This window comes from Lissotriton helveticus, chromosome 3_1 (assembly GCF_964261635.1).
Source record: "Lissotriton helveticus chromosome 3_1, aLisHel1.1, whole genome shotgun sequence".
Lineage (NCBI taxonomy): Eukaryota > Metazoa > Chordata > Amphibia > Caudata > Salamandridae > Lissotriton > Lissotriton helveticus.
Window position 1 is genome coordinate 1,009,825,842 of NC_136061.1, and position 12,417 is coordinate 1,009,838,258.

The window sequence follows — 12,417 nt, forward strand, 5'->3', positions numbered from 1 at the left end:
TGCTCATGTAGAGATGACTTTGACTATCATGCAGAGGTATTCTGTGACCAGATGCAAGCGAGGGGGTATCCTAGAAAGATGCTCAAGCACGCTAGGAAACGAGCATGGAACACGCCAAGAGAGGTACTGTTGGAAAAGAGCGAGAAACCAGCATTGAATAAGCTAGTCTGTGTGACCACATTTGGACCGCAGACTAACAAATTCAAACAGATAATAATGCGAAATTGGCATCTTTTGGAAAACATGGAGGTAAAATTATCGCGTCCTATGTTTGCAATGAGGAAAAGCAAAAGTATTGGGCAGGAATTGGTAAGAGCTGACATCTTCACCAGAGAAGTGAAAAATGATCTACTTTCACAATGGGGATTGAAACCAGTTAATGGTCACCACAAATGTAATGTGGAAAGTGTGTTGCCTGTGCAAGCACGATAGAAGGAACAGAATTTAATCATGAAAACATTAAATGGAAGCATTCAACATTCACGAATTGCAGGACAAAAAATGTTATATATGCCGTGGTCGGCCCATGTCAAAAAATCTACATTGGCAAAACCAACCAACAAATTAATCAACGAATTACACAGCATCGCTCTAGAATTAAAATGAAAGTGTGTACAGCCCCTATGGTTGACCATTTTATGAAAGAAAATCACTCTGAACATGAATTCAAATGGACAGCCCGATCCAGAATTACTGCAGACATCGACTCCATATTATTGAGTAAAGAAGCTTACCTGATTATGAAATTTAACATCATTCTAACAGGCCTTAACGAAATGTCTGAGTTATCTAGGGTTGTTTAAGAACAACCAGTAAAGGTGCAATAGGTACAACATTTGTCTGGTGGTGAACACAAGAGCGAACATGACTAATGTATAGGAAAATAATATGCTTGGTTGGACAAACCTGTCACTAAGACCCCATTTATGTACACCCTTAAAAGTGAGAGTTAAGAGGCTTCTATATCAAAAGTGACTGCATTGATGGCGGCCGAAGATACAAAACATAGAAACTCCTTTGATGCAATTGGCAAGCTTGCAAATGCACAATGAGCATAGTAAACAGCTGGGATTGGTATTGTACTAATGGGACTTAAAAGGTGGATTATTTAATGAGGAATGAATGTGAGTAAAGTTTAAATATATTCCACTAATTAAGTCATACATAACTCAAATATATGCCGGAAATCCCTGTGATTAAATTCAAGACTACAATTCCCAGCATCCTTTGAGGCGCAAGGTACAGGATATCATAGGTACTGCTTCCGGGAGACCGGACTTAGCGGATTGCCAGCATTGAAGACGCCGAGGGTGGTGGAAGAAATGGAGACGGTCGAATTGAATAGTGCATAAAGAATAGGTGAGAACGCGTTAGATATTATCTCGAACTGCTGTAAAGTAGGTTGGTCACACGTACAGGCAGTGACCCCGATACTAAGCAGTTTCCCGGTATTTGCAGAGTTCAGTTAAGATATATTGGAACGGCGGAAGAAGATTACAGCCGGGTCCATAACAACCGGAGAGAAAATGGGGACGGCGTCCTTGAGTAGCCAAAAGCGAATAGAATAGCAACGGTACAAGAAGAGGAAAGCTGTTTCCAAAATGTTTTCCAAATTGGAGACAGGTATGCCGTCGTAAAGGATTCTTATGTAATGTGAGAAATAGTAAATAGGCTTTGAAAGAGAGCATCTTGCAATCATACACACTCTTTTTCCCACAGGGCTGCCCCAAGTCCCCGGCCCCCAGTGAGACCACACATACGGAAGAACCTGGTACGAATCACTGTAAGGTACGCTCCAATGGGTTGATCGCTGATAGACCCATGTGATTGGGTGTAGATAAGATGCATATTCATTTAGATACATGTCTCTTCCAGATTAACCACGCTTTGGCCGCCACCCAGATTTCTGAAGTCACGAAACGCTTCCCATTTAAGAATCACCTATAAGGTATGATACATGTGTCACTAGGAACTGATGAAGGTTGCGAGGGAAAGGTGGAGACACCATTATTGATTAGTGTTTATTTGTTTTATAGATTGCCCCTTTATGCCCATAATAAGAAGCCCTGATGAAAGCCTGCGAAGAAATTAAACGTGGCTGGAAACGCGTCGGCATATTCTTAAATTGAATGAACTGATAAAATCCTAGCAGAGTGTTTTAGAAATAGGCAATCATCTGCTTTATTGCTTCTTGGATGAATTATATTGAGCAGCATTTTTTCCTTGAATCAAAAAGAAACGTGAATACATATGCATAAATTAAATGCAGTGTGTTTTAATGTATGTTGCAATTTTGGAGCAATCTGTGAATATATGTTTGTTCATTTTGTCTAATTAATTTTGATCTAAGTCATTTATATATGTGGTTGTATTTAATGTGTATTTGTGGTGTAATTTGTATGTCCTTCTGAGAAAGAAGAGGTTTCCTATTTTGAATAAGTAGTGAGAATGAATAAAACAAGAGGTTAAATAAATAAATAACCCAAACCACAAAAAGAATATAGTGTGGTGTATTAATTAAAAAGTGGGAATCCAGGTTCATTTTCTGTGTATATTGGCTTACATTTGGAAGGCATAAATGCAGAGAAATCCAATTGATGATAAAAGCCAACTTTTTTCTGCAATGTTGGTGGCAGTAGAATTGGAGTCCTAGCTCAGCCAGCACCCAGGGAAATCTACTAAACCTGTACATTTCTGTTACCTAGACACCTAGGAGAGTTCATGGTGGTTTGACTTCTGTGGCTCTCAACATGTTGTTGTTTTTTACCAATAAGCCCTTGCAAACATCAAACTTTATGTTAAAAAAGCACATTTCGCAAACTCACATATCTGTGACGGAAAGTTCTGGAATCTGTGGGGCACCACAAACTTCATACCACCCAGCGTTCCATCAAGTCTCCAGATGGAAATGGTACCTCACTTGTGAAGGTGGGACTAGTACGCACAGCAGGAAAGGGCCCAAAACTCAATGTGAAGCCATCAACCTTTCCAGTGAAAATAATGGTGGTTGCTGGGGTATTTGGGCCAGGCTTGGCAGACATCCTGGAAATCCTACCAAGCAAAGACATTTCTGAAAACTAGACACCTGTGGGAGTCCGTGGTGCTGTGCCTTGTATGGACCCCACGTTTTCTTATTCACAATGCCCTGCAAGCCTCAAACTGTACCTAAAAACATTTTTCTTGCATTTTTTGTGAAGTAAACATCTGGAATCCGCAAGGATCCAGAAAAGTCCAACTACCGAGGGTTCCCCCAATCATGCCAATAAAAACACAACCCCACTTGTGTGGTTGGGCATAGTGTCCACAACACAAACAAATCAAACTAAGGTCGATGGGAGTCCTCGAGGGTGAACACCATCCGCCCACCAGTGAAGTGGGGCAGAAAGACTAACCTGGCTCAGGGGGAGGAGAGCACAGTCCCAGTTCATTGGGGCCGCTCCACCCCCCAAAAATACAGCCATATAAACATCTACGATATCTAGTGGGACTTCTGTTCCATGAGGGGATAAGGGATAGGGATTGATAACCCCCCATCTGGCCCCTGAAGGGGAGCAGAAAGGCTTATTGCCTCCTGGGGTAGAGGCAGCACATGCCCATGACTGAGGGGGTGCACCCCTCCCGCAAGCCTCATTCCTAGTGGCCCAGTGGAGCAGATCCCTGCTTGAGGATTGCTTGCCCAGCGCGATCCCCAAGCAGGAATTCGCTAGGGAAATGCAGCGCTAGAAAGCGGATATTGTCCCAATTCAAACGCAGCCTCGCCAATAATGATCGTCCTCGGGGACATAGTTATGCTCCCCGAACCAATCAAGAGTTAAAGCAGACAACACCATTTGCATGGTCTACTTTCACTTTTGTTTTGACTTCATTGCGCTGTACGCACTGGCTCTACAGCAAAACACAAAGACATCAAGCTCGGGACACAAAGGAAGCTGTTACCGCGCGTCCGGACATTGATTTTGAAAAAGGAAATGCTTCAGATTTAAAAAAACAGAACCATTTTCTTTTTTATTGCTGAGGGAAACCCGTTGATGTCCTCAGCACTAAAGGCGTAATGCTGAGGACATCAACAGACAGATCATCCGCCACACTTAAGAAGTTAAGATATGTTTTTACCATACGGAGTCTTCGCAAGCGCCAGGAGACCTTTTTGGTGATTTGTGAGCTCAATAAGTTCCTTTGACTTTATGCTCAATACTTCTTAATGACAATAGATGGGCAAAATGCTAATACAGAATTAGGCTAGCCTATAAAACAACGAGTGTGTATACAAGTTACTGCTAGTTCACCAAATAATATAGAACAACCTAAAAACACACCTTTCCGATTTACCTTTAACAGAACAATTCTCGCGTTGGTTGCAACAAAGAAACTACCCGCTCCTCCAGTTGAACCCTTTTTCTGATCCATTCTAGCATTCTGTAGTAAGGTGGAGGAAGTCAATGCAACTTTAAATCCCCAATGGAATGAAAAGCACGTCAAAGCTCAAGGTGCATCCAAGGATTTGTGAAGATGAAATGATATCTTGCCCTGACATGTTTCCTGGAAAATTGTCTATTCAGCCCTGGTTCTTCACTCTACTGTACAGATAGTCACCATGCAAAGCACTACGCAAACAATGTCTTAATGCAATCAAGTCAGCAGAAATATTTTTCCTCCTGATTCTTCTAACGAGAGCAAGGTTTGATGTGTGAGAACAGGGGGGTTCTCTTCTTTGAAGGGGCTAGCTATCATAGCTCATGCTTTTACTTGGGTGGCTAATGGGGCTCATACTTGATGTGGCTGCAAACAGATTGTAAAGCCCAGAGTCTAAACACATTCCTCATATCCTGAAGGTTTGCTGTAAAGTCTACACACCTGATAAATCTTTGGAAATTTCATATTGAAAGCAATTCAGCTCAATGCGCTGGCTGAGCTTATTGGCAGAACCTGGCTCCTTTGACAGGCAATTGAAGAAAAATCATTTGTGCTAAGGGTGGTCAAGAGAAATTGTCAAAAAAGAGTGAATGTTGGCAATTTCTAACAACATACTGACTTTTGGGGAGACAGTGAAGATGTATAATAAATTGATGTCCTCATTTAACAATATCTTACACAATATCAAAGGTGACTGCAAAGCCATCAATGGAACACATAACCCCTTCTGGTTTGATTGGGGGCTCTACATGAAGAGAAAAAAAAGATGTATGAAAGATATGCAAGCTTTGTCAGGCTAGCAACAATACGAAATTAACTAATGTGTATACAATAAAAATAAAAAGTACAGAATCTTGAAAACTCGAATTTACAAAAAGAAAAACCCTGACCTAGGGTCTCCACAGGCAATTGCTGATTACCAATAGTAAAGGCTTCTTCAAATTTGTCACTTGCCATTGATGTTGTAGAAGATTCAGGATTTCCGCTTATTAATTGAGATCCCTGGATAATCCTATTAACAAAGTGGATGAGCTTGAGGGGCTATTTGTCTTCGAGAAACACTGGATTGTAATATTCCCTGCAATTAATCATAAAATAAACCAAATGTTCCACACAGACAGATGGTGGTAAAACATCTATAGCTCTGGATCCAAAATACCAGACATCTGAAACCAGATCCCAAATACATCTTTTTAAAGACGGTGGACTTATCTGATCTCCATCTCTTCTCTGGCTTCCTCCTCTGTTCTCTGCCTTGTTCAATGTTAGTGTAATTCTGCCTGTCTAGAAACGGTCAGTATCAGTACCAGTATACAAGAAGGCAAGAAGAGATGTTCGAGAAAATTATCAGGGTCTGATCATTCTGAATCGGAGCACAAGATGGTCAAATAAGGTTCTAAAGATCCACTTTATGGATTGGATAAAGGAACGGAATACACATCATAAAATCCAGCTTTGATATTGATTGGGTATGTCTCCTATGCACAATACAATGGCATAGGTACAAACGGCCAGGCATGCTCTGCGGTCATGATGGGCACTATATTGCGAATTTGTACACTCCATGTGCGAACATGTTCCCAAGATTTAGGCAGAATTACATGCTCTTTAGGTGTATGCAGTACCGCTTGTTAAATCAGTTGGGTCTTAATTGGGTATTTCCAAACAGTATAAGAATCTACTGAATGTGCCACAACTATATAGAAACCTTACCTGAAAAATACTATAAGAAATCCTTAGAATAATATTCTCTTCCATGCATACATTAGAATTAAATGATTTGCTTACACAAAACAGAGGCCCAAAAAGCCACAATGCCTTTGTGAATGGAAATAGATTTTTTTTTATCTGGATCAATTGACTCTGCAGGACTACCCCTTGGATCAAGTATATAGTATTGCATCCAATGATGCCCTGACCAACATTAACACTTGCAACAACCAAATCACCAACTGTCCCATAGTAATAAATCAAGGTACTGACAAATGCCTTGCTACACTACTGGATATTTCTTGCACTCAGAAGGACAGGCATCCACCAACCTTTCTTCTCCTTTTCCAACGCTGATCTGCATTTTACTTGGATCACTTTAAATGTGTTTGTCCATTTCTACATGTTACATTTGGATCTTAGAATGTATTAATATTAAGCCTTAAGATTTATAATTTAAGGCCCCTTTACAATTGTAAAACAGCATGTTCCTGTACCGAAAATATTTATTTCAATTTTTAGTAGTTACATTTACTTTATAAGTATGAAATGTGCCACAGTCACATAAAGGGGTCGATTCCGATTCGGGAAAAAAAACGTCCGTACGATTTGTATCCGGAGCCCTCTCCGTACGAATTGTACCCGTCCGTCCGATTCGCGAAGTACGTTCCGTATTCCGTGAATCCGTCCGAATCGTCGCGATCCGTACGTATTGCAAGGCTGAAACTGTGAACCGTACGATTCGTACACATGCCGTACGACCCGACGAGTACGATCCGGACCGGGGTATGAGGACGCGAATCGTACGGTCCACGTCAGGTAAGGGCGAGTCATACGGAAAAGCAAACACATACACACCGTACGGTCCGTACCCCCCATAATCGCAGGGGTACGCACTGTACCCCTGCGATCATGGGGTGTACGAGCCGTACCCCCATTGTACGATTGGTGTACGAGCCGTACCCCCATTGTACGATCGGTGTACGAGCCGTACCCCCATTGTACGATCGGTGTACGAGCCGTACCCCATGTACGATCGGTGTACGAGCCGTACACCGATCGTACATGGGGTACGGCTCATACACGGATCGTACAATGGGGGTACGGCTCGTACACCGATCGTACAATGGGGGTACAGCTCGTACACCGATCGTACAATGGGGGTACGGCTCGTACACCCTATGATCGCAGGGGTACGGTGCGTGCCCCTGCGATCATGGGGGGTACGCGCCGTACCCGGGGGGCCGTTCCATACCTGTTTCGGCGCGAACTCTGCTTTTACGGCTGTTTTCAGCTCCCGTAGAAAAAGGGTCGTATGGTGCGTACCCGGCACGTATCGTACTTGCTGGGTCGTAAAAACCAGCCGCGAACCGTACAGATGTAGCGTACAGCGGGTTCCGAGGGAGAATCGTACGGAGATCAGAGTCGTACGTGTCTTGTATGACTCGTACGGAGTACGGCTCCTGGTACGAATCGTACTTCGTCGTACGTACGGGACGTTTACAGGTACGATTCGTACGGGGAAAAAACGCTCCGTACGACGATTCGGAGCGCTTTTTACCAGATCGGAATCGACCCCAAAGTATCAACTAGAACATCAGGGCACACCGGTTGTTTTTTTAACTCTACAATATAAACAGGTGAGTTGCTTACACCATGATTGCACTAACAGCAAGAATCACAAAGATCAGCTAAAAATAAAAATAAATTAAAATTTACTATCACAGGTATTCTCTTGCATTCGGTGTAGATTTCCAACTTTGTGAGGAATCACAGTCAAACATCTCCAGGTGTTCTGAATACCTATGCCTGTCATACTCACGATGGCCACTAATTACTCACACAGATGTTCTTCTAGTTGTAATATATGTTTGATAATATCCCTTAAAGACATACAACTACTTTTGTTTATTCTTCAAAAAAAAATATTTGCCCAGTTGTATGTACCTTCATTGAGCTAGCAAACGGCCTGATTTGCAGAATCGGGTCGTTTGCAACTGCAAAAAAAGTCTTTCTGGGTGTAGAAGACCATGTTTCGCGAACGATAATCTATTGCAGAATCGTAAAACGGGTTAGCGACTCAGTATTAGGAAGGGGTGTGTTAACAGCGTCCCTTCCTAATAGCAACTCGTAGTGGTATGAGTGACTGTTTTGCGACTAAAATGTGGTCGCAAAACATTTGCATTTTACTGTGTATTTTAAGCAGGTGGTAGCCCACTGGCAAATGGAAAGGCACCCCTTTCCCTTTTGTGAATGGTTGTAAAAACGTTTTTTAAGCGCAGGCAGGGGTCTTAAGGATCACTGCCTACTCTTATAAAATGAAAAGTAAACTTTTCATTTTTGTTAAGCATCCCATTTTCCTTTAAGGAAAATGGGCTGCATTTAAAAAAAAACATTGCTTTGTTTAAAAGAAATCACATATATGGTGGTGTGCTGACCCCAGCAGTCCACCGTCCCTGTGAATTTATCGATTCTCAATGGGTCGCAAATTTCGACCTACCTCATAAATATTAATGAGGCGGGTCTATTTTCGACTAACTGGGAATCGTAAACAGTGTAAAAAAGCTGTTTACGATTACCTAATAGCGAATCGCAAAAAAACGTTATTAGATCATTGCAAACATAAACCTATGTACATTGGCCCCTTATTCTGTAAATAAAATTACAATCTCTACATTCTCTAAAAAAGTGGGAGTGTTGGAAACTTTTAAACTCCACTTACATAAGGATTTGTACTTTCCTTCATGCTTTTCTTATAAATAAATCTAATCTTGGAAGTTACACTGCTGACTTCTTATTTGTCAAGGACCAAATGTATACACTAAACTAGGAGAGAATATTTTTCCCCATGGTTGACTCACACAGATGTGCATTTTAACTCTGAAGCGAGCTATGCAATATTGCACTGAATGAGAGCAGCAGCCAGTTACAAGTCTAGCGTAAACTGTGGTCCAAGCAGGGCACAAGTCGGGGGTACACAGCGTCCACCCACTCTTTTCTCAGGGTGGACGCCATCCCCCCTGCTAAGAAGCTGGGCCCCACAGAAATATGCTGAACTTCTCCCGGTGTAATTTTCAGACACCGGGCCACGTTCAGCAGCACCTGCACGTTGTCTGCTTTCCATTTCCAGCAGCAAAGTGCAGGCAGAGTGGTGGGGGGGGGGGGGCGAGGGAAGGGGTTTTTTTGTTTTCACCTCCAGCAGGGCCAAGGTTAAGGGGCCATTATGCCTCCTTTTGTTTGAATATACTGACTGGAGGCAGCCTAGAACCTCATACTTAAATGTAAATGCCAGAGGGGGGAAACAAAGGTGCACAGCTTGTTATCTTCACAGGTACTTAAGAGAGGCAGATTTTGCCTTTCTTCAGTCCCTGTATATAAGAGATGCATGCACTGTAAGAATGTCAGATGTGTTGGTCTGTTCCAGTATTTACACAAATAATTTCAATAGCACGATTGTATTCCTTTTATAGCGCTTCTCATCCCAATGCAGGGTGTCAGAGCGCTTTACATAACATACACATTGAGAATAAATCATGTACATGTGTAAATAAATGTACAAGATGACTTACATGAGACAAGTTTACATGGAGTAGGAGTCACATGTCCTCCATAGCTCACTGTGATATATTACAAGGATTACAATTTATGAACTGCAGGTAACAAAAGGATCTCTGTGTTATAAGCAGTAACCCACTTTACAATCTACATAAAATAATCTGTCATTTGTATGTTACGTGATGAGCTTTGCAGGAGACACAACCTTATACTACTTTCATTCAAATCTGGGACTTCAGAAAACACAGATCTTTACAACAAATGCGTCAAACTCCAGAGATATCTTGCTATTACTATTTTTCCCCCGAGATTTACTAGGCATCTTTACAGCAGATGCCTTAAACCAATCAAATATTTTAAAATGTAGACTTTGCAAGCAATTAAGCAGAGCAGATCTACTGCAATGCTTCTCCTTGTTGCAAATTTCTTTGTGGCAGGATTTTAAAAAAAATGTATTAGTTGAGGCCCAGATTTAGCATCTGGTTTGCACCACTTTTTTGGCACAACCCGACGCAAAATCTTATTTGTTAAGTCTCATAATGCACTTAAATTTACTCATGATATACCTAATAAACATATGTGTGAGGTCTTAATATCTGATGTCACTTCTCGTGATGCCACTTCCTGTGATGTCACGTGCAATGTCACACGTCGTGACATCAAGCGCTGTGATGGCACGTGTCATGATTTTACTTGCATACTGCCTAACTTGGTTAGTCCCCCCACTTCCTACTTTAGGACTTGTACCCTGGTTCCAAGGCATCTAATCATCTGGCTGCTAGGGTGTGATGATCCAAAATCTTCTCTAAGAAGTGTATTCAAATTAATGTTGCCACCCCTTATACAGACATGCATGTGAAATCGTGTATACTTGTGTATTATACACTTAGGACATGGGCTTACTTTTCAGTGTATACCACCACTACACAGATGGAAGTACATTTAGAATGTGCGCAACTCCATACACTAAAGTAGAGAGTTGTGTGTTTTACAAAAAAAACAGAAGAGAAGGACAGATCTTGTGCAACGTTATGATTTTGCGACTTATTTTTGGAACACTTTATTAGTGCTGCCAAAATAAGTTGAAAAACCTCTGTTTACGTCCATGGAATGCAGCATACTTCCGACATATGAGCTAACACCCCCACACCCAGGCGAGCAACACCCATAGGGCTCAAAGGGCTTTAGACCCCCCCCCAATTACCACCCTGTCATGTGTGTGAGCCCGGGCTGAGACAGCCTCCCTGGCGCACACTCAGACAGTTTTTAAGCTGCTGTGGGCTGGCTGGTCTGGCGTCCGTCTTATTGCAGCTGTACCCGAGTACTACACAGCTCTTTAAAAGACTATTTACTTGTTAACGAGGCATTGTTTTTTCACCCCTTCTAAGACCCCCTGCATCTCCACTCTGACTATTGCGTGAAGAATTATCCCCCCACCCGCGAAATGTGGCTCTAGTTGCGTCTCTGTCCACACCATATCACTAAACTCTGTAAACCATAAACCACTGGTTGCATTGAGCACTTGAGCTTGCAAATTGAGAACCTGAGCTAATGTAACAACTTTTATGCTATTGGGAAGGGAAATATGAGTGGAACACATGTATGAATGCCGTTGTTTAAGTGAGACCGAAAAACTTGTACTGCCTCGTAGGGTCAGGCAGAGGTCTTGGACTAACATGACATCATTTGTATGTATATTTATACAGATAACTGTAGTAACAAGGTAGTACTTTGTGAATATTAAGCGTGTAAATTCAACAAGACTGAACTGTAATGACTATATGACTCGTGGATATCAGTATCATTTCGATTCTAATAACTCCACTTTTCCAATTCAGCCTACAATAGGCTTCTCCGAGAGCAGTAAGCAATACAAACAATATAACAGTTCGGATTTTTTGGATAACAGCTAAGTATGCGATTTAAGGTTCATGAATCAATGGGTGTGCATTATTCAGTCAATAACGCCAGGGAAGGTAGCACTCATATATTGCATTCAGGGGCAGATGCTATTCCTCTGTCTTTGGGCTTTATGTATGATGTTCAGCTTGGCTTTCTAGAATACCGAAAGCTGTAATTGTGTCTGTTCATGAACAGTAAGAACGCTTCAATCCGTGTTACACCGTCTAGTAGTGTCACGATAAAACAATAACGGAGGTTAAGCCCCTCCCCAAGCAGGGCAACGCGTGTCCGGGATTTGTCATCCCCGTGTGCAACGTAAGGGCTGGGGAAAGCTCCTCAGAAGGTGCCGAATCAACGCATGCTCCTTGAATGCAACTATGCTTGGAGAGCTGTTTCAGACGTTGGCTTACGAGCAGCCACTAGGGCTAAGAATACCTGCTATCTGGGACACGAAGGCATCGGCTACAAGCGACATCTCTCAGGCTGCTGCCACTGACGGCTGTCAATCACCCAGGCTGGAGGTCACAGGACGAGCTTGCAAAGGCGGAAGTTCCGCCCACGGCTTCAGCGACTCAACCTCCTACAATCCACCCTTTCCGGAAACGCTAGAAATGTGACGTATGTGCGCGCCTGGAACGTTGGTACGGAGGACGTAAGCGAGGGGGATATTTAAACAGACAGTTAGGGGAGAGATTCCAGGCTGCCGGAGGCGCATTAAGATGTGACTACAGAGAAGTTACATTTTTAACAATCCTGCGGTTTTAGTTCACTGCAGATGAATAATACCGTGATTAAGTTTTAGTTCTGTTTTATATCACATTTCTATTTTTGCAATAT

General features: G+C 42.3%; 1 protein-coding gene across 1 annotated transcript in view; it reads right to left on the reverse strand.

Moving 5' to 3' along the window:
• Positions 1–12,183, reverse strand: part of MTX2 (metaxin 2) — a 423,009-nt gene extending 410,826 nt beyond the window's left edge. Inside the window, exon 1 of the mRNA XM_078681519.1 lies at positions 12,016–12,183. Within this exon, the coding sequence (XP_078537645.1) occupies positions 12,016–12,055 (40 nt within the window). The 5' untranslated portion in view covers positions 12,056–12,183. The remainder of the gene's footprint in view (positions 1–12,015) is intronic.
• Between the last annotated feature and the right edge of the window lie 234 nt (positions 12,184–12,417).